The sequence below is a fragment of the Pelodiscus sinensis genome, chromosome 6 (assembly GCF_052426305.1).
Source record: "Pelodiscus sinensis isolate ZL-2025 chromosome 6, ASM5242630v1, whole genome shotgun sequence".
Taxonomy (NCBI): Eukaryota; Metazoa; Chordata; order Testudines; family Trionychidae; genus Pelodiscus; species Pelodiscus sinensis.
In genome coordinates this window covers 107,959,587-107,982,787 of record NC_143057.1, presented here as the reverse complement: position 1 = coordinate 107,982,787, position 23,201 = coordinate 107,959,587, and the positions used below count along the sequence as shown (strand labels likewise).

General features: G+C 44.2%; 1 protein-coding gene across 12 annotated transcripts in view; it reads right to left on the bottom strand.

Moving 5' to 3' along the window:
- Nucleotides 1-5,231: 5,231 nt before the first annotated feature.
- The window catches only part of PRLR (prolactin receptor), a 258,625-nt gene continuing 240,655 nt past the window's right edge, over nucleotides 5,232-23,201 (bottom strand). For all 12 annotated transcript variants that reach the window (XM_075932555.2, XM_089779426.1, XM_075932553.2 and 9 more), the window contains 6 exons: nucleotides 21,970-22,139; nucleotides 20,558-20,727; nucleotides 18,521-18,662; nucleotides 17,559-17,658; nucleotides 15,592-15,661; nucleotides 5,232-12,141 (listed from right to left, as the gene is read on the bottom strand). In XM_075932555.2, the coding sequence (XP_075788670.2) occupies nucleotides 11,119-12,141; nucleotides 15,592-15,661; nucleotides 17,559-17,658; nucleotides 18,521-18,662; nucleotides 20,558-20,727; nucleotides 21,970-22,139 (1,675 nt within the window). In that variant the 3' untranslated portion in view covers nucleotides 5,232-11,118. The remainder of the gene's footprint in view (nucleotides 12,142-15,591; nucleotides 15,662-17,558; nucleotides 17,659-18,520; nucleotides 18,663-20,557; nucleotides 20,728-21,969; nucleotides 22,140-23,201) is intronic.

Sequence of the window (23,201 nt, the reverse complement as noted above, 5' to 3'; positions counted from 1 at the left end):
GGGCTGACTGCAGAGGAAGCAGGAGCTCCTTGGAGGGGGATAAGCTGGAGAGGACCAGCCAAAACTCCCCCTGGCTAGGGGCTGGAAACAAAGCCCCTGGCTTGCGGGCAGATCATGAGGCCGACTAGGTAAGCTGAGCCGTTGAGACAAATGCCTATGATGAGCAACCCCAAACAGACTGTAACTGGCCCTGTGAGGGGCTATATGAGGACAGTCAGGGGGCACTGAGGCACACTGGGGGCCATGCACCCCCTGACAGACTTTTTAGCAGACAGAAAATATATTAGTTTTTATGGACAGTATTTATTCATAGTGGCATTCTTATGGACTCAAGACTAAATTTATGAAATACCAGGGGAGTTGACAGCCTGCAAGGCCCCTGGGCAAAGTGTGTGTGTGTGGGGGGGGGGGAAGGTCTGGCTCTGTGCTCCCTAAAGGGGTGGGGCTAGGAGCAGCCAACTCTCCCCATCTCCCAGATGATGCCCCCTCAGAGCCACACAGAGCACCATGTAGCACTCTAGAGGCAATTTAACAGGCCCAGAGTGCTGGCTGCTGCCGTTGCTGCAGTAGCAGTGGCTGGGAGCCTTGGGCCTCTTTGAATCACTGGACTCCTGGGCAACTGCCACCTTTGCCCCCCTCCTGTTGGTCCTATGAAATACTGACTAGGAAGTTTCAGAATCTCAGATACATTTCATTCTGTAACTCACATGGGATTGATATGGCCACTAATGACAATAAAAAATGGCAGTTGCAGTCATTCTGGAAAACTATTTTCCAAGATGTAAAATGAACAGCAATAGCAAGAATGTTACTCTGGGCATAACTGACCATAGAACAGGTGACTTTCTTTTTGGAGTAAAGAAGAAATGAATTAGTAACCAAAGCACCATAAGACCATCCTCATCATTAAGGAGGATAGCCCAATATCATTCTACTCCGTGCATATTTACTCCAATCTAGCAAAGGTGGATGCATCAATGTGAGACTTTTAAAAAAAAGTCAGTCTGTTCCCAGCCATGTGGTATTTCCTGTGATCCATAAGGGATTGTCCACCATCAGCAAGAGGCTGTTCTGAGTCCCTCCAAGGCTCACAAGTTCAGGCTGCAGGCCTCGTCCTAGCCTTTGGCCAAGGGACAGTTTATAGGGCCAAACCCTGGGTCAGGATGGGCAGACAGACAAGGGATTAACATAACCCGTGAACTATTGAACAGTTTAAGACGCAGTCCTGGGTTAATGTGACAAGTGTCTATCACAAGCAGGGTAGCAGTTAACAGCCCCGGCCAAGTCCCAGCCGGGCAGAGGTCAGGTCTCCTCACTCCCGGAGAGCCGACAACAGCAGGGGTTTTTCTCTTACAGGAGGAACCCAGCATCTAATGGAGGGGTGGCAGCAGGGGATGCCCGCACCACTGCATCCCAGCCCAGGGCCCTGATAGTGGCAGCCTTACAGCTACTAAGTCAGCGGGGATCTGGGCCATTAGACACTGACTACGTGAAGAGGTCAGCAGGGTTCCAAGCCACAACGCGCTGCCCACCCAACCTCCATCTCCTCAGCCATCCCAGGGTAAGCTATCCCTGGGCCCCTTCCCAGTTCCCCTTGTGGGCCTACCAGGCTCCAGCAGGTCTGCTGGTGATGGAGGAACTGGCAGAGTATCTATCGGTTCAGGCTCTGGCAGGGGTCCAGGTGGGTCAGACCAGTCATCTGGGCCTGGCGAGGGGCCTGGCAGGTTTGGCGTGGCCTCCGGTGGTGGCTGGGGCCTCAGCACCCCGGGCCAGGGATCAGTAGTTAGCAGGCATCCTGGCAGCACAGCCAAGCCCTGCAAGGTGGACACTGGACCCAAGAATCTGCCCTAATCAGCTGCATGGCTCTGACTGAGCTCCCAGCTCTTATACTGCTAGTCCCACCTACTGCCTGTGGGTGGGGCTAGCAGAGGCGGGACCCACTCACCAAGGGGTTGTAGATGGCGCTTCCTCTTCCAGGTCAGAGAGCAGCCATGTTGCTGTCCCAGACTCATTACTGGGATATTTTCTAGAAATGATTTTCATAAGGATTTCCAGCATCCTGTAAATCAGTCTATGCCACTGGTCTTTCTGAATTAGCTTAGAGAATTCACTGTTATAGGATAATTGCCTGGAAGTGTCTGAGTGCCCTTGATTTCTCATGACTTCAGTGACACTTGCAGGTTCTCAGCACTTTATAGGATCATAGAGGCCTAAGAGCAGCACCACACACCAATCACTAGGAAAGGTCATTTCAATAAGAATCAAGTCTCTGAGAAAGGAGAAGGTCAAGGGACAACTAGCATCACAGCTTTCACCCTGGGGAAAAAAAGGAAGAATGGGAGAAACCAGTCCTTCCTTTCTCTCCTGACATCTTCAACATGCACCAATGCAGTGATTATTGTAAGCCTAACTTTTAGCATATCATTGTTCCCATTCCATTAGGTCACAGAAGCACAAGTTTGAGTACAATAACTTTTATAGGACTGACCTGGCTGAATGGGAATAAAATTGTATTTCCACCAAATACCTCTTATCTCTCAACTTTTTTGCCGGTGACAGTATACAAAGCAGATATCTTCTAAAGCAGAAATCAAATGATTCCTATACAGTTCAATGCCCTGATTAATGGAATCATCAGTCTTTCACTGCGTGAGGCTGAGAAGGTGCCATACAATTTGATAAAAAGGAAGATAACATAAGAGAAACAGGAATGTTAGAGTTGAAATAGTATGTGTGATTTAAATGATGCAAATAAGTAAAGTACAAATATTGGCCCATGATATTTCCCTTGTGTTTGTTCTTAGTCAGAACACAGGGACATCCAGGCTACATCTACACTTCTTCCACAAGAACCTTTTTGCGGCAGAGATCTTCTGCAAAAACTTCTTGCGCAAGAGAGCGTCCACACTGCATGGACACTCTTGTGCAAGAAAGCTCTGATGGCCATTAACAGAATGGCCATCAGAGCACCTGTGCTTTTTCCGATAGGCTATTTTTGTGTAAGAAAATGCTGTCCACACACCTTTTTGTGCAAGAGCTCTTGCGCAAAAAGGCTTATTCTTTGTAGAAAGAATAACTCTTGCGCAAAAAGCCCTCTCTTCTTACAGTGTCCTGTAAATTTTCTTGCACAAAAATGCACTTGTAGTGTGGATGGCTCCACGAGTTTTTGCGCAAAATCAGCCAGTTTTACGCAAAAACTCTACAGTATAGACATAGCCCCAGACTGGATTAAATCAGTGATCCAGCTATTCCCAGATTCAGTTTCTGACAGTGGCCAGTATCAGATGCTTCAGAAAAAAGTGCAAGAAACCCTAGAGAGGATAATTACAGAATAACCAACCTAGAAGGAAAATGTCCTTGTAAATCTGACCTATTACTGTTATTCTTAGGTCTGAAACATGAGGGCTTGTTTCCCATGTACAGGCAGTCCCCGGGTTACGTACAAGATAGGGACTGTAGGTTTGTTCTTAAGTTGAATCTGTATGTAAGTCGGAACTGGCGTCCAGATTCAGTCACTGCTGAAACTGACCGCCAGTTCTGACTTACATAGAGATTCAATTTAAGAACCCCAAGCATCCCCAAGTCAGCTGCTGCTGAAACTGATCAGAGGCTGATTCCAGGAAGCCTGGGGCAGAGCAACTCTGCCTCGGGCTTCCTGTAGTCAGCGCCGGTCAGTTTCAGCAGCGGCTGACTTGGGGACGCCTGGGGCAGAGCAGCTGGGGTGCTGCCGGGTTGGTCCAGTAGTGCCCAGAAGGCGCTGCAGGACCAATTGGCAGCCCCAGCTGCTCTGCTCCAGGGTCCAAAACAAAAGCCTGGTCTGCTGGGTCACACTAGCCGCACCCCCCCCCGCAGGCCAGGGATACGGGAGCAGAGCCGCAGCGGGGTGCCGCGCCTCTGAGGCTTTGCTCTGGCAAAGCCTCAGAGGCGCGGGACTCCCCCGCGGCTGTGGCTTCAGTCCCGGTGCCTGTGGTCTGCTGGGGACGGTCCCCAGCAGACCACAGGCAGGGGACTGAAGCGGCAGCAGCGGCGGTTCCCCGCGCTTCTGAGACTTTGCTTTGGCAAAGCCTCAGAAGCGTGGGAACCCGCCCGGTGCCCCTGGTCTGCTGGAGACGGTCTCCAGCAGACTAGGGGCACCGGAGCAGCTTACGAACGGGGCTTTCTCGCCCCGGAGCTCGCAGGTAGCAATCCGCTACCTCGACCTCCGGGGCGAGAGAGCCCCGTTCGTAAGTGCGGATCCGACATAAGTCGGATCCACGTAAGTCGGGGACTGCCTGTATATATATTTACTAGCTAATATATCTGTGGATGTTCTCATTATCTATAACAATGTCTATTCCTTTCTCTTCATTTTTTCTGTCACTTTATTTTATATTTTATTGTCTTGGTGTCTCTTTTCCATTGAGTTTTTGTCTGTTTTCTAACATATAATTTTAAAATGTTTAATAATCTCCTCTTTTTATTATTTCTGCTCCATTTTTATTGTATTTTTTCTCCTTCCACATGGTTGTCGTCTTCTTCCCTTGTGCTCTTCTGCTTCTGTTTTTCACCACTCATCTTCTTTCCAGCCCATACCGAGTCTCTCTGTCTCTCTTTTACACTATGCTAAAGCAGGACATTATAATTTCCAGCTCCAGGAAACATAGCTGTGCTAGTGCTGATCAAGCTACATAAAAATAGTATAGCTGTCACAGCATGAATGTCAGTAGGGATTTGCTGCATGAATCCAAGATGGTAGGTACATACTCAGGCAGCTAGTCCCCTCCTGCCTAGTTTGCACGGTAGTGCAAGTATGCCTCCTTGAGCTGAACTTTCCATCTGAAGCTTGAAGTATAAACATATTCCTCTTTAGTATATCCTACCCTTTCAGTCATCCAAGGACCTTGCTTTTTGGTTGTTGGTGGTAGAGCTGGGAGTTCACTGTTGGAGAAGGGTTATGGGTAATTCTCCATAACCACACAGTGAGAATAAGAGCGGGAGAGGTTCAGCAGCATCTAAAATCTCAACAGGTATCTTCAAACACTAGGATAAATGGTCAGTTCAATTTGTCTGACCTAGAAGCTATAACCCTTGATGAACTGGCCACCAATAAGGGAATAGCAATGACCAGCTAACTGGCCACAAAGCCCAGGAAAGCGACTGACACAACAGGTACATGGCATATGCCCCACACACTAGCTGGGGCCTGCCTAAAGACACGTCATTTTCACACAAAAATATCCCACCTCACTATGCATCCATAATAACCCATTTTAATTGTTATAATGCAACACAAATGGTGCCTCCATGATAGACTGTCATAAAGCAAAAGCAATTGTAACATAAAATGTTTGGAGAGTTTTTTTTTGTATTTGCTACAATAATATTTCCAATTTGACACTTCAAGTAAGGTGCTTCTGTTTGACTTTTTCACGTAGGAAAAAAAACAGAGGTAGCAATTCCTTTCAAAATATAGAATCTAATAACATGACATATGCTTGATTTCATCATGACTTTATGGCACTAGAAAGGGCATAAGTTATCCATTAGCTGGCCAAGGTTACTTTGGTTTCCCTGGATAACTCTTTCAAGTTGTTTAAAGTTAATGAAAAATGACTGAGCACATTAGTTGGCTTCATAATGTGAACTCCACATGCACAGTGTATTAGAGGTCAGAAAGTAAAAGCTGAATATTCATTTTTAATTAACTCCTGATACTATACTTTAAATATTTGAATGATATTGTAAAGTTACTGTGCATTTGTATTTCACACTATGTAGATAGACATAAATCAAAACATTTACATAGCATTCACTGCTTCAACATAAAGCCATGATGACTGCAAGTTTGTTATTTAGTTTTGTTCTACAGACACATATTTTCCCATATTAATACTTTACATGGACTGATATGTACATTTAATGTAATATGACTGCAAAGGATTATTTCATCATAAAGAGCATTATTCAATGACCACATGTCCCAAATTCAATAAAGCAAGTAGACAACTACTTAAAAACACTGAACATTACATAAAAAATACAGGCACTGTACATCAATTATGTGTCTGCTAAAACAAATACAGCCTAATTAGAAAATTTAAAAGCATGAGACATCATCTTTTTCAATATTGAAGAATAGCAGATCTTTTATTTAGTTAAACCATTTTGAATCCAAAGGGGAGGTAGTTTATTTTAAAAACATTTAACCATTTAAAGTAATTCTGTGTATTTTAGAAAACAAATTAGCATTTTTCAGTGGAGTCTTTATGCTTACAACTTTAGTGCTTATGCTTTATTTAAAAAGTAATGCACATCTTACATAGTCATAAACCTGACATAAAAAAAGTGGGGAGCCTATTTAGATTTAGAGTGGATTAAACTCTGATTTAAACCAGCCAGGAAGAACACAGCTGATTCACTAAAGTCAATGTCTTTGTGCAGAACCACAGTGATCTGACAGGATGAGATGGGGACAGGCAGGACAGAATCTGTGATCTTGGGCTTGCTTTTTAGCTGCATTGTACATCTTCCACAGCTGCTCTGCTAGTTGATGACATGGAATAGCAGCTATGATCCCTCTGTTCCCTTTGGGATTGGGTCATCGGGTCCATTTATTCTATGAGATCTCCTACAGAGAGAGACTGGGCACCTTTTTTGCATCACAAAATATATTTTAGACCAAATGTTCAAATGTGCAAACCCATATTTACAGGCAAAAATACCCATTTTCTCCTCATTGCAATCTAGAGTTTGTGCTTGTGGCCTTTCTAAAAATAATTCTCTTAAAGCCTGATCTCAAATTCTTCAAACAACAGTGGGATGTTGGAACAAGAATGGAAAATTATATTGATCCAAGTTCTCTGGTCCAGGTAGGCAGTGTTCAGTACAGAAACAGAAGTGAACAGGCAAAGGTGGCATAAAATCCTTATCCTTGGGATATAAACTGCATTGGGTCCCAACACTCCACTTTGTCTCTGGCCATATCCTTACACTATTTAACTGTATGTTACTCTAGAGATTTCCCCTGTACAAGGGGAATGTACAGGTGGCTGAGTAACCTGACTTTTTACTTTGAGACACATAGGGCCGAGAGTAAGCCTAAGATTCTGGCCCCAGTATATTTAATAATTTTTTGGTATAGGTATACCTATCAGAAATCACAAAAAGAGTGTGTCTGGTCTGAACTGACTATACCAGATCCACAGTTAGGAAATTGAAGTCCAAATGAGGAACTTTCAAAGAGGCAGACAGATAGGGTTGTGTGTGCATACCCACACACTGTAAAAACAGTCCAATTTTCCTTTTGATAATTATATAATTTTACTGAAATAATCATGGCATTCCCTATCCAATGCCCAAAAAACACTAAACACTTCAGTAAAGTTATCTAGTTATCCACAACAAAGTAAAATATTTTAAGGGTGATCACTGTGTAGACAGACAGATGCACACACAGAGTATATTTTATATCTACATAATATACGGATTAAGAAAAAAATGTAACGCCACTCCAAAGTCTTACTGTGTCAGAGTTAAGAGGATAGATGAACAGAGATGGGTTTTCCTATGGTCCAAAGATAGCTTGTGTGGGCCCTATTAGATGTGGCCTTTTGTACGTTCGCTAAGCAGTTGGCTTCGTGCATGAGCCCAGAAAGGTGCCCACTGAAGATCTTCAAAACTATTGTGGGGAAGCAGTGGGATGGGACCGGGGAATGCATTTCCCATCACTTGCATAACACAATGCTCTTCCCCAAGCTACTGGACAACTATACTTATGGATGTTACTCAGCTGTGTATCTGCTTAGCTCACTTGCAAGGCAGACAAATACATCATCATTTGAGTGTATTTTACTTTAGAAAAAAAGCTTTTATTTGGGGAAGGAGGGTCAGAAAACTAGTGCCATTATTCCCAGCTGGGGTAATTGGAGTTCTTACTGCCAGCCTCAGGGACAGATGGTTCTGTTCTACTTTCATTGTGGGGGAACTGCCCCAGATCAAATGTACTGACCATTTTTTCTTCTTCATGTTAGCAGAGTATAGGATCTTTGATATCAGGGGTCCTGACTTTTCATCCTATTGAGCTTGGACAGCAAGACATCAATTTTGGAAAACATAACTTCTTTACAATTTCCTCCCTCACTCAGAGAAAGGCCTGTCTTTTGTGTCATTCCATCTCTGATTGACTTTACACAGCTACTTCTATAGAACAGTTTACACAGACCAGCAGGGAGATAGCAAATTAAGGAGGGTCGGAACCCCTAAAACCTAGGATTCCACGTAGTTTTAGAAGAATGATTAATATAACACATGGACTAAATAATTCTCAATTCATTGTATTACATCTACAGTCCATTAGAAATATACATTCAAAAGTTACTTCAGCTCCTTCATTATTCTACAGGTCTCATATAGTTATTTTGGTCTTTCTCTATTGAAATGATAGCTTCATTTCTTATCACCTCTTCCTGCATCAGGAGAAGAAATCAATGAAGTTGTTAAGTAGGTAAATAGTTATGGGAAGTTAGAAAATATTTTATTTTTACTTTAGAAAAATAGTTTTCAAAAATACATGTTGAACTCCTGGGTTTTTACTAAAGTATATTTTTATCTTATGTACAATAAGGCAGTATATCCCATAGAATCATAGGGTTGGAAGAGACCTCAGGAGGTCATCAGGTCCAAACCTTTGCCCAAAGTAGGACCAACCCCAACTAAATCATCCCAGCCATGGCTTTGTCACCACCACCTCCCTAGGTAACCCTATCCAGTGCTTTACCACCTTCCTAGTAAAATAGTTTTTCCTAATATTCAACCTAGGCCTCCCCCACCGCAATTTGAGACCATTGCTCCTTGTTCTGCCATCCGTCACTACTGAGAACAGCCTTTCTCCATCCTCTTTGGAACCTCCCTTCAGGAAGTTGAAAGCTGCTATCAGATCTCCCCTCACTCTTCTCTTTTGTACATTAAATAAGCCCAAATCCCTCAGTCTCTCATCGTAAATCATGTGCTCCAGCCCCCTAATCATTTTGGTTGCCCTCCAATATGTCCATGTGCTTTCTGTAATGGGGGGCTCAGAACAGAACACAATCATGGGCAGTGGATATCATAGGTGGGAGAAGGTTGCCTTCCCAAACCACCAGGCATGGCCCCACCCACACTCTGCCCCCAGAATGCCTGCTGGAGGTGTTCTGGGGGCAGAGTGTTGCTGCCCCCAGCGCCTTCCCTCCCAGTACAGTTGGGGTAGGGCTGCGCTGCACACCCTTTTCCATCACCCAGTGTTGTGGGGTTGGACTGCGCAGCGTGCCCTTCTCCCTCCCCTGGTGCTGCAGGGCTGGAGAGGCTGGGGTAAGCACGTGCCTGCCTGCTCTCTCCCCCCATGGTTTGGGTTGAATGAGAAGGGGTTGGGCTGAAGCAGAAGGGGGAGGGTTGTGGGCTTGTCTCATCAGTGCCCAATACAGGGGAATAATCAGGACTCTAGATCTGCTGGCTACAAGAGCACACTGGTGACTCATATCCAGCTTCTCATCCACTGTAATCCTAGGTCCTTTTCTGCTGAACTGCTAGTTAGCCAGTCGGTCCTCAGCCTGTAGTAGTGCTTGGGATTCTTCCATCCCAAGTGCAGGACCCTTGTTGAACCTCATCAGATTTCTTTTGGCCCAAATCTTCAATTTGTCTAGTTCACTCTGAACCCTCTCCCTACCCTGCAGAGTATTTACCTCTCCCCCTAGCTTACGTCATCTGCAAACTTGCTGAGGGTGCAATCTATCCCCTCATCCAAGTCATTAATAAAGATGTTGAACAAAACCATGGATCTACCCTGAAGGCACTCCTCTTGATACTGACTGCCAGCCATACATTGAGCGGTTGAGCAATACCCATTGAGCCCAACAATCTAGCCAGCTTTTTATCCACTTTACAGTCCATTTATCCAATTCATACATCTTAACTTGCAGATAGTGTCCTGCTGTGGTTTTTCTTTCAATAAAAGTGAATGTTGTTTAGTTCTACTTGGCTAAGAGATGGTGAGATGTATTTTAGTAATCATATTGAAAGAAAGCAGGAAAATATGTTGAGAAAGGCTTACTACTTTTCAACTTTAGTATATTACCTTTTATATATGAAATTGTCAACATCCAAAATACTAATTTTATTTAGGATTGTAAAAAAATATAATAGGAAAATCTATACCACTGTTTAGAATTCATTAGGAAAAGACAGGCTGCATGCTAAAGTAACTTATTAGCAGTATACCTGGTCTAGGAATTGTACGAACAATTATGGCTAAGTCTGTGATTTTTGTCACGGGTTGTAGAAGTCACAGAAGAGACCTTTGTGACTTCAGTGTGTAGTGGCTGAGAACTGCAGGGTTTCCCTGTCCTGTAAGCTGATGTAGGTGGTGGGGATACCCCACATCTCCGGGGGGTCTGGGAGGTATGAGCCACATGAGCAGCAGGGGACTCCACAGCTCAAATCTGCAGGCAGTGGGGGACCCTGGAGCATCGAGTCCCCAGAGGTGATGTGGGGTCCAAGTCATGGGCAGGTCATGGGCATCTGTGAATTTTTCTTTATTGCCTGTGACCTGCCCATGACTTTTACTAAAAATATCCATGACAATACCTTAGCCTTAATCATGGTATACTGACCAACCTCTCCAAATTTTGTATCTTTGTTGAACCTACAATATTTGGCTACTTTTAAATCAAATAGTAGAAGAAATACAAGGTCCAATAATGTGTTTACAATGTACTTTTCATGGCACATAATATCCACTTCCTTGTCATTTCCCCCTAAACTGAAAACCTATTTTAATGATCTGAGGTTTATTTACTTTATCACAAACCTACAAATCCTTTTTTTTTCCCTCTTTATTGTGCCTCAGTTTGTATGGGTTTTTCAAGAAACCAGGCCATGTGCTTTTGTTTTACTGTACATAACTATTAACAAAAGTAAATCTATACATCACAATTAGAAAATGAAATAATTTGTTCTGCAGACAGTAGAAAAGAGACGGGTGTGAGCTACAACTGAGCTATAGTAGTGTAATTCTATGCAATCCACAAATGGGAACATTCCATTTTAATTTCATGTAATTTACTCTGTAGTATCACCTGAAGAAGAATAAATCAAACTTTCAGTTAATTAAAAGGAGCACATAAAGGAAGTTGGATCCAGGTAATCTAATCCACCTGCATCTATTTTGCATTCACTTGGAGTTGTAAAACAATAGCTCATATTTTTCTCTGTTTGACCCTGCTGAAGGTTCTGAATAGATTCCTTTGGAGGTTCTTGAAATATAGGTGTAGTCTGAACTCTTGAAACTGGTATTATTACTAGAATGTTGTTGTCTACAACTCTTGAGACCTTTGCATATTCTTTGCTGGTTCCAGGGCCGGTGCAGTTTTCAGTTTTGCCACTATTTTCTTTCTGTTTCGGTAATACAGCTAATGCTCCATCTTGATTGACTTTGTGAATTTCTACATAATCCATCAGTTTAGCAGACAAAAAAGGTGACTTCTCATTGGGCAGCAACTGCATTGTGTCTGGGTCAACTTTGGAATGCAAGCTCTCCAGTTCTCCTTGCTTGTCCAGTTTTTCCTCACTGATAGTTTCAATGGGTTTAGAATATTGCAACTGTTGAGTTTCCTCACTTCCCACCAAAACTGAGGTGACATTCACATTCATGGTGCCAAGGGCTATCTTACAAACATCTGTAATGTTGTGGCAGGAGCATTTAGGAGTCTGGTTGTTAACTAGCTGAGTTCCAGGCCATGTAGATAACATTGCACTACCAGTGTAAATATAGGGTATTTTCCCTTTTCCCAGGTCTATGCTCTGTATTTCACAGTTGCTTTTTCTGGCATTATTTTCTGGAATTTCATTGACATTTGGTGTTTGAAATGCTGATGGAGGGATTCTGAGCCCCCTGCTCTTCTCAGAGAGCAGGAAAGGGCTGTCACAGCTCCCTTTCCCTGAGTCACTGACTGTTTCCTTGTGTGCTGATTTCGTATTTTTACTGGGATGACCTTTTTCATGACTTGGCATCAGTTGTTGATCATCACTATCATTTACCTCCAGAAATTCTACCAGTAGGTCTTCACAGTCTGACGGTGGAGGGAAGTCCTGGCAACCCAGAGCACTCAATAACTCTTCAGACTTCCCCGTCTGTAGGGATAAGAAAAATATACATTACAATTGTGTTTGTGGCTAACCGCAAGAATGATCTGTTATTAGTATTTCTCTCCCTTCCTGACAGACAGCAGTGATTAGCCTATCCCTATAACATGAAAAACCTGACTGAATGCTTCAGTTGCTGTAAGGGGTGCAGTTATATGGTTAAGGCTGCACAGAATCTTACCTTGTTTTGATGCAAAATATAGTGGGAGTCTATAAGCATCTCATGTGTACCCCTTGTTCAGGGGTCAGATAGTCCCAAAACTTGTGCTTATAGTACACAAGGACCAGGGGCATCTAGTGCTGACAATGGTACTAGGAAGCCAACGGGGTGGGGAGGAACAGGATGATGGAACACTAATCCAGTCATCTCTACCCCTCAAAGCATTGTAGAGAGAGCATAGTGTCTTACTATACCTCACCTTCCTCGCACCTTGAAGGTAAGCTGCTGCTGGGTTTGTGGGGAAAGGACGGGGATAAGGCAGAACCATGTGGTAAGTACTGGAATGGGTTACCTAGGGAGGTGGTGGAATCTCCATCCCTAGAGGTTTTTAAGTCTTGGCTTGACAAAGCCCTGGCTGGGATGATTTAGTTGGGGTTGGTCCTGCTTCGGGCAGGGGGCTGGACTCGATGACCTCCTGAGGTCTCTTCCAACCCTAGGAATCTATGATTCTATAAGTGGGCAGGTGGTGGTGAGACCTGTGGGGAGGGGGGGCAGGCTTGGGGTACACCCTGGTCTCCTGAGCTGCTGCACAGCAGCTGGCTGAACGTACGGCAGCCACCACATGGAGGGCGGCTGCAGTTTTAAAAACAGGTGATTGGGGTGCCGGCAGAAGCATCCATGCTGGAGGTCATGGGGGGACCATGGCAGGACTTGCGCTAGGGGAGGTTGAGGGAGGGTTAGGACTGGGATACACCTTGGTTCCCTCAGCCGCTGCACAGCAGCTGGCTGAAACGCCAGAAGCTGCCATGTAGCAGGCAGCTGCTGGTGTTTTAAAAACAGCTGCTCCACTGTATTGGCAGCAGGACCCACTCAGTGGAGGGTTAAGGAGGGAGAGAAAGTATTGGACTGGGGGAGGAGGGGAGGCGAAGAGGGAGAAGGGGCCCTGGCTGGAGGAAGGGGACCAGGGCTGGGGGAGAAGGGTAGAGGGAAGGGATCTGGCTGGCGCAGCCACTGCCCAGTCCTCCCCAGTGGCCAGGGAGCTTGGTGAGTGCAGGGAGCAGGGAGCGCAAACCCCTAGTAGTCTATTAAAAGAAGGAGTTGGCAAGAGTCTCTCAGGGTATGTCTACATGACAAAGTTAGTTCGAACTAACAGACGTTAGTTCGAACTAACTTTCACAGGCGCTACACTAGCGCTCTGTTCGAATTTAATTCGAACTAACGGAGCGCTTAGTTCAAACTAGGTAATCCTCATTCCACGAGGATTAAGCCTAGTTCGAATTTACTATTTCGAATTAAGGGCTGTGTAGCCCCTTAATTCGAACTAGTGGGAGGCTAGCCCTCCCCAGGTTTCCCTGGTGGCCACTCTGGCCAACACCAGGGAAACTCGTCTGCCCCCCTCCCGGCCCCGGACCCATAAAAAGGGGCACGGGCTGGCTACGGTGCCCATGCCAGGTGCAAGCCTGCCAGCACCCAGCCAGCAGACCCTGCACCTGGCACGGATCGAGCCACCCACCCGATGCCCTCCCCCTCTTCCCGGGACCAGGCTGGCGGCTCCCGGGAGCTTGCCCGGGACCACAAGAGGCGGGCACCCGCCTGGGCTAGTGCAGACATCGTGGACCTCGTCCACGACCTCCACACTAGGCACAGGAAAGTGGCCGGCTAGGGCAGGAGAGCTGCCAGCCTGGCCACTCAGGAGCAGGTTAGCATGAAAATCAAGGTGGTCCACTGAGACCCCCGACCCTGAGTCCTGAGCTTACAATGGCCGTACTGGGTCAGACCAAAGGTCCATCTAGCCCAGTAGCCTGTCTGCCGACAGCGGCCAACCCTAGGGACCCTGGAGGGGATGGACTGAAGACAGTGACCAAGCCATTTGACTCGTGCCATCCCTCTCCAGTCTTCCACAAACCTTGGGCAGGGACACCACTCCTACCCCCTGGCTAATAGCACTCCATGGACCCAACCTCCATGACTTGATCTCACTTCCCTTTAAACTCTGTTCTAGTTGTAGCCTTCACAGCCTCCTGCAGCAAGGAGTTCCACAGGTTGACCCTTTGCTTTGTGAAGAACAACTTTCTGTTACTAGTTTGAAGCCTGCTACCCATTCCTTTCCTTTGGTGTCCTCTAGTCCTTCTTTATGGGAACTATTGAAGAATTTTTCTGTATGCACCGTCTCCACCCAACTCCTGCTTTTAGAGACCTCTATCCTGTCCCCCCTCCATCTCCTCTTTTCTAAGCTGAAAAGTCCCAGTCTCTTTAGCCTCTCTTCATATGGGACCTGTTCCCAACCCCTGATCATTTTAGTTGCCCTCCTCTCTCCCAGCCTCTCTCTTCCCCTCTCCCACTTCCTTTTCCCAGTCTCCCCGAGTTTTGTTCAATAAAGACAGATTCAATTTTTGAACACAATTGTCCTTTATTTTGTACATCAAGAAGAGGGGCTAGGGAAGGGTAAGTGGAAGGAGGTGAGGGAGGAATGGGGTATGTGCCCCTGATGGGGAGGACTGGGCTTGCTCTGCGGGCTTTTGGGGTGGAAGCTCTCCTGCAGCCCCCCAATTGCCCCCTCTGCCCAGATGGCAGCCTGCGGCAAGTGCAGCCGGTCTGATGGCCGAGTGCTGTGATGTGCCCAGTGTGGGTACTCCGGGCAATCCAAGCCAGGACTGCTTTGCAAGCGGGGCACCCCTGAGAACTGTCTGTCCAGGATGGGGGTCGGGACCCTTTAAGCACAGCCCTTGGCTAGCCTGAGGCAGCATCTCCACGCTCTAAGTCCTCCTCTGATGCCCTGCCGGCACTGCTTCCGGCCATCCTTAAGCCTGGTTCAGGGTCCACTTAATGTGGACATGCTAGTTCGAATTAGCAAAATGCTAATTCGAACAAGTTTTTTAGTCTGGATCCGTTAGTTCGAATTAGCTTAGTTCGAATTAACTAATTCGAACTAAGTTAGTTCGAATTAACGTTGTAGTGTAGACGTACCCTCAGACTTTAGCGCCCTGGTGTTCCAGGGAGCATTAGGACAGCCTCAGATACAATGCCTCAGAATAAATGCTGATACAAACCCCCTTTTCAGATCCACTCCTCTCCCCAATGAGGGCACTAGCTTAAAGGCATGTTCAGTCCTTATCACTGACCTGGCCATTTTATTTATTATCTGAATTAATTCAAGCTATAAAATACCTAGTTAGGATAAAGATTTGTTCCAGTATTAAATGTGAATGCCATCTTCCTTGTGTTCATTATTATAAAAGCTAAGCAAAGTATGTAGTACTGTACTTAGTAATACCCACCTCTAGCAGATGTGTATCAAGTCCCTTTATCTTGGGCCCTGGAACTGGTGGTAAGATGCAGGCTACCATACTGAAAAAAAAAGCAGAGAACACACAAAGTGAAGGCACGCAGCTTATTGTCCCTATTGCTATCCTATTTCTGCACCACTTCAAACATTTGTAATGTATTTGATACTTTTCTTATTAAACCTCAGCCCACTGAATGACCCCTTCCCAGGACAGCCTTCCTTACTCAGCCAGGTATATCTCAGTAAACATTTTAATTACCTCACATAAAAGGGAATAGTACAAACACTGTGGTGAAGTTAATTATTTATAAACTGGAAGTAAAAATAAAAAACAAACCAACCTCCCAAAACCAGAAGACAACAGCTGTAATAATTGTCAGAATCACTTATTTCTATTATTACAAATATTTGTAATAGTACAGCACCTAATGTGATTTTGGTGCTGACGTGCATCTCTCTCAAGTGTGAAACATAGTAGCTGTTAATACCATACAGCAATGCTACACAATACTGTGGTGATGCAACTGTGCAAAAGTGTACTACTCACCTGGCATATTTAAAATTCACACCAATTGTAATAAGTAATTTTGGCACCAACCTTAAACTTCAAATAGTGTGTCCTATGCCTCAGGCTAGTGAGATATTTCAGTCCCTGGACTGGGAATTATCCTGAGGGGTTCTCCACACTTAGGGTATGTCTAGATTACATGGCTCCGTCGACAGAGCCATGTAGATGAGTGTACTCGGCAAAGGGAAATGAAGCGGCGATTTAAATAACTGCTGCTTCATTTACATCAAAATGGCCACCGCGCTGTGCCGATCAGCTGATTGTCGGCACAGTGCGGTAGTCTAGACAGGGATCAGTCGATCCCAGAACCCTTTATCGTCAGGTCCTGTAAACCTCATTTCCCTTTGCCGAGTACACTCATCTACATGGCTCCGTCGAATGTAGTCTAGACTCATCCTTACAGAACAACTGTAGCACTTAGTGAAGCTACTATCACTGCAGATTGGAGACCTATACTTCTTCCACTGGGGTAGGTACTCCATGTCCCTGAGAGGTGGGAGCTGTGCTGATGGGCGAAGCTCTCCCATTGACATAGCGCTATCTACACTAGGAGTTTGGCCAGTATAAATGCCATACTGAGTGACATTGTTAAAGTGACATGCATTTTAAGTGTAGAGCAGGGCTCAGGCTCTAATGGCCATCTAGTGTCTGAGTTGGTGAGAGGAGATGGAGTGGGGGCACAAGGAGCTTTCCTCTGTTCAAGAGTTTGTGACAACTACAACTGCAGTCTCTGTACATGGGGGAGCTGAAGGAATGCTCCCTTCAAACACCCTGTAGCGCCCCAGAGGGAACAGGGAGGGGTAGGAGGAGTCAACTCCAGGCACTTGCCCAAAGAGTATCTCATCACAGCACAACCTCCCTGGGGCCGTGTGGCCCTGCAAAGCTCCACCACAGGCAGTGCCTGATAAGCACAGTTAGTTCTAGATATCTAAATATCACTCTGTGGGGGAAAACAAAGAGCAAGAAAAGCCACCACTTCTCTCTGTCTCACTAGACCAACAATAGAAGTTACGCATATCTCTTTGCTGCTGTAGCTAACCAGCAAACACTATTTCCAGCATTGGGCCCTTCATGCTCCTGGGATAGCATCCAAGGACTAGACGAAAGGCTACAGTAAAAGGCATACAGAAGTAGGAATACTCCATAAAACAATGTTTTCCAAATGAACTAGAAAAAACTAAACATGAAGCTCAAGGTTAGCTTCTCAGTCAATGTAAAGAGGCATAGCTCCAATGATATCAAATGTACATCAGTTCAGGACCTCATTTACTGATAAGCTTCTAAGAGACCATAAAAAACAATGAAAATTAAAACAAATGTTAAAAACTTATTTTAAAAGGTAGTTAACCAAATCCTTTAGCTTAAATACAAACATTAAGGCAGTGACTTACTTATAGCCTTTCAAAGCCATTGTCCAGATGATGATTAAGCAAATGACAGATGATAATACAGCCACAAAGATCCAGACAATCACATCCTTCAATTCTATGTCTAGAAAATACAAGCAGGAATGCTTAGACAGTATACAGTCTAGCAGCTAAAGAGTGGGTGATAACAATCTTGCGAATGGCAACTATCTTTAAAATGGCCTCAACTCCCAACTCCACTTCTGTGGCTGGAGTCCATCTCTAGTACATACTGATCTAATGCATCATATTGGTGCTTAATTTGTAAGTGCTCTTCATCTGATGGCACAGCACAGGAAATAAAATGCCTAGGAGAAAACCCCTATAAGAATAGAAAGTACATTGGGAAGAGTAATTTTGCCACAGCTGCCACCAACACAGGACAGAAAAGCAAGGGAAGCAACTATGTCACCCACATGCTTGTTTTGGTGAATAGTTTAGTCATTTCATTGTCAATTCCCATATAATATAATTAATGAAATGACATGGAAGGAGCAACTACTGGATGGCTTTGAGAATTTTTAATGGTACACAAAGCCCTATATCTGTAGGTTAGTTCAAATATAGCTCCGGAAGACAGGGGCTAAGAATTATTTCCATCTGTTCGGTGTTCTATACTGTAATCTCAGTGCAGTTTTACAATGGATAAGCAGCCGCATATGAAAACCACCATAATAAAAGGCACTAAACAGCACCCTTGCTAGGAGAGGCCAATGCTTAAATGGGTTAGAAGAGTAAGCCACCTTCTTACTCCAAATTAATCAAGGGAGAGGCAAACAGAGTGTGGTGTAGGGAAGCTGCCACTTCCGCTACTGTAGCAATGTTTTATCTGGCCTGTGGGTAATACAGGACTTCAGTCTTCAAGGCTGCTAGCTCGGCAGCTAACTAGTATACTAAATTCACTTCAATTTTAAAATAATTACTAAAAGGCGTATCAAATAACTCACCACCTGGGATTTGAATATAATTTTCTGAGCTCCATTCACTCCATTCTCCATGGTCTGGTTTGCAGTGTACCTGTGCAATGTATTTCTTTCCTGGGTTTAAACTAAACAACTTGTATTGTGTTTGTTGTCCCACAATAATTGTCTGAAGAATAAAGAACACAAAACTCATAAAAATTAAGAACATAAGAACAGCCATAGTGGGCCAGATCAATGGTCCATCCAATCAATATTCTGTCTTCTGACAGTGGCCCATGCCAGATGATTCAGAGGGAATGAACACAAAAGGTAATTATTGAACAATTCAGTCTCTGTTATCCAATGCCAGTATTTGGTACTTAGAGGCTTAGGGACATCCAGAGCATGGGGTTGCATTCCTGAAGTCTTTTGATATAAAAAGTTTAGGCTAGTTAGAAAGTTAACAGAGTAATGGGACTGTAAAATGAACAATACTGATAATAGATAGCAATGTAAGAATTTGCAATATGGAAACAGAATACTAGTCCATCTATTAGATAGATATTTCTCAGTTTCTAATATAATGTGGTAAGAAAGTGTTTTAGCTTTTGTGCAATGTATAAGTGAAATTATTATGGAAACACTCCAGGGTGGATCTCCTTTTCTGCCAACAGCTATTTATTTATGATGCAAAATCCAAGGAAGGATCTAGCAGATGATGAAGGTGGCAGGGAAGAGGATGTTCTCTAGTGATGCAGAGAACTCAGTTAAAAATAGTTAATTCTGAACTGTGAATTTTGAAAACGTGAAACTTAAAAGGCTGGGAGCAGGGCCAGCTAGATCCCTTTTGGCGCCCTGGGTCCAGGTGCACGGTGCTGCTCCCGGGCGCAGGGCGCATGTGTGGGCCTGCCCGTGGAGCGCGGGCCCGACCCTGGGGCACTCGGCGCATGCACGGGCCGGTCACGGCCGCTGGTGCGCAGCCCGGGGCCCACCCCTGGGGCGCATGCGCTGCCCAGCGAGCGTGCTGGGGTGTGCAGGGCCCCAAAGCCGTGGGGACAAGGGTGTTGCTGGCCGGCGCTGCGGGGATGTGGGCGGGCCGGCGCCGCGGGAGCCCAGTGCGTGGCTCCTGATGGCAGCTGTAAGGAACGCCACGAGCCCCTTACAGCTGCCATCAGGAGCTCCTCATTAGTTGGCGCCCAGGGCAGCTGCCCGGCTCGCCCATGACTCTGTCCGGCCCTGGCTGGGAGGATACTGAAAAGTGCAACACAAGCCAACAAACACTATGTCCACACTGCTTTCCTCTTCTGCAAAAGCCTATGCTAATTAAATGCAGCTTAGCATATTACCATACTTCATTTGCATAATTAATTAGGAGTCGCTTTGCACAAGTTGTGCAAAAAACCCCTTGTGCAAAAGTGCCTCCTAATTAATTATGCAAATGAAGCACAGCAATATGCTAATCCGCGCTTCATTTGCATAGGTTTTTGCAGAAGAGGGAAGCAGTGGAGACAGGGCATTTTGGAGGAGCAATAGCTGACAGAGCACCAGAGATGAGCTCTCAGCCAAACTCTAGTGAATAGTGAAGGCACCCAAACAAAATGTCCCCAGATTTGAGTACAGAAACAGGTAAAGGCTTGTGAATGCATTGTCATTATTTAGCCTGTCAGTAGACTCTAATGTTTACTTGCATGGATGGAAATAGTTCCAGATAATTTTACCACAGATTGTTACTGAGGTTTCTGTTAGTAATTTTCTGTTCTGGTTTAGAATAGATTATCACAGTGAACAACATTTAAACCAACATCTAGAACATGGTTAAATTAGGAACTGACAATTTAAAGAGTGTGATGATAATATAGTTAAAACTGAGTCAAATATTTTTGCGATTGCTTACCACACAGAGGAATCAGATATACCACTTTATTTTCTATGGAGACACAGGAAAACACTGCAGTCTCTCATACAGCATGGTAGGGCAACTTTTGGTAATGGTGAATTTTTGATGGTGACTAGTGTGTTACATTCATGGATATAATAAACAACAAGGGACCAGTTAGCAAAATCTGACAATGTTCTCCTTACCTCCCACTCTTCCCCATCTTCAGGTTTTAGTCGCAACCTGTATTCAAGAGTAAGCCACCCAGATTTGACATCAGCCAATGGAGGTGGATTCCATTTCAACAACAGATAAGGTTTTCCATCTACTTGTTTCTTTACTTCTAGAGATAGGTTGACAGGAGGGTCTGGCTGAACTGTAAAAATGAGAGATCAGAAATGAAACATTTGAATCACCTTTGCTTTGCACACTGGAAAGTTTTTTACACTTCTGCAGAATGAGTGTAAAAGCTATCAATTGGTGTAAGAAAAGAGAGTAGAGAATTCTAAACTGTGAGTGTTTTATATTCAGCTGTTAATTGCAACTGTCATTCTGGTACGGTGACAAAGGGGATTAATAATCTTAGCAATACTCAGTAGGATGAATGCACAAATTTGAAGCAATCAGAGTAGTTTATACATGGGTTCATTTTGAGATTGAATATCATTTATAGACTGATAACAATTGAAATTGACAATTATTTTTGCCACATTATTGTTTGCAGTGTTACTCTTAGCTCTCTCTTTCTCATAGACTTGAAGAGACAGCATACCAGTGGGAGTAAAATACAGTAAAGTCTTTTGTCATGAAAGTCAGCAGATATATCTCTGAATGCACAAAAGTAGCAAATTTCAGTGATTATGTAGATAACATTTTACATAGTCAAATATCTTACATACAATTCTGAAAACAGAAAAGCTCAGTCTTCATGTACATATGCAGTATTTAAAGTTGTCCAGTATCAACCTTAAGACATTGTCTACACCAGAAAGAATTGAATCCAGATTTCAGCAACAATCTGTAGCATTTCATCTGCATCATTTAAACTGCTAACGTAGACAGATTCTGGCATTTTTAACAATATGTCAGAAAACCTTGCACTGAGTAAGTACCCCTATTGGCAAACTGGTACTACATTTTTCTAGCAATGATGTACTCTTAAACACTTTTCCAGGAAAGAAATGTAATACTTGCCCTCTTAGGCAAAAATCTGAAAAGAAAATGATTCTCCCACCATGACCCAAAGAGGAACTGATATATCCAATATTTTAAATGCTTTTCCCAATGAAAACAATTTGCAATAATTGACGTGAAATTGCAAATTATTTTCATCAACTCAAATCTGCATTTTTTGGTGAACAAAGGGGTTAATTTGAAACATTTCATCCAGCTCTAAAAATAACATCAATTAAAATCAATGCAGTTTTGAAAATATGTCATTTCTGCACAGTAGTAGGAAGCTATGTGTATTTTTCAGCAGTTTTACTTTAGATGCCACATTGCGTGGGTATATAGTTTTTACACATAATCTTGTTCCTGAACACTGGAACTGAAATTGCGTGCACTTTGGATTAGTTCACCTCTGGCACCACTGTTTAAAAAAGTCTTGATGTCTTACCTATGTAAGTCACATCCACATATTGAGGCTCAGAGATGTTACTTCCCATCTTGTTAGTTGCCTTTATAGTGATATTATAAATTGCCCAAAGAGAGGTGTGCTTTTTATCAAAGTAACAGGAATTGGGGCCTGCTGTTCTGTAATCTGGACATTCATTGATTGATCTGTCTCTGAAATTGAAGAAATGTAGTGATCAGGAACATACAGAATAAAGCACATGAATTTTTTTACTATTACTACTACTTACTTAGGACTGTCTGTCACCCACTTATGGTTTGGGGCCCTGGAAAAAGGCATAAAATGCTGATCCAGCTCAGGTGAACAATAAGGCAGGATACATCCCCAGCATGCAAGACCCTGAGATGATCTGCACACCATGGCACTCAAAGGGTGTGGTCTTCTAGCTGTGTGTCACGTGTTCAGCTGGGTAAATGGTGCAATGGGTTAGCTGATTTTCTTTCAGAATAGCAGCAAAGTGAGTCCCATTGCATGCTAACTGCCTCTGCCAAGTGCCAGATACTAGGTGGCCTTGGAAAAATCTTTTAACTATCCTACTAAATACTGAATAAATCAAACATTAATTTCCCTCCCAAAATTCATTTTGTACCTCTGATATACCGTCAACATCTATTTTGTGTATCCCCATACCCAAAACTTATTCTGGATTTTTTACCCTTTGCCCTTCAAAAATCCAGTTTGTACAATTCTCCATGTCCCCAGTAACTCACTTATCACTATTATCAAATTGAGGGTATGTCTACACTAGAGCTGGAAACAGGGCTGCTGGAACAATTTGTATGGTTGGGGTGCTGAAAGCCATTGAACCAAACTGTAAACCCTGTATGTGATGGGAACCATTTCAAGCCAGGAGGTGCAGCAGCACCCCTCGACCCTGCACTTATGGCTGGAAGGTATGAATTCCAACTCCAATAGATATACCTGTGTTTAGCTAGCATGCTAAAAATAGACATGTAGCCACAGCAGTGCAAGCAGTGGGAGGAGCAAGCTATCCCACTTGTGTACCTGAATTATTGCTGGGATCACACTTGGGGCAACTAGCTCCTTCTACTCCTTGTGCCACCATGGATTTACTTCTATTTTTAGTACAGTGGTTTTGAATCTATGGGTCGCGACCCAGTTCTGGGTCATGGAATGTCAGGCACTGGGTCTCATTGCTGCAGGTTGATCAGGTGACCAGTGTGGGTGTTAAGACAGGCTATCTTCTTGTCCTG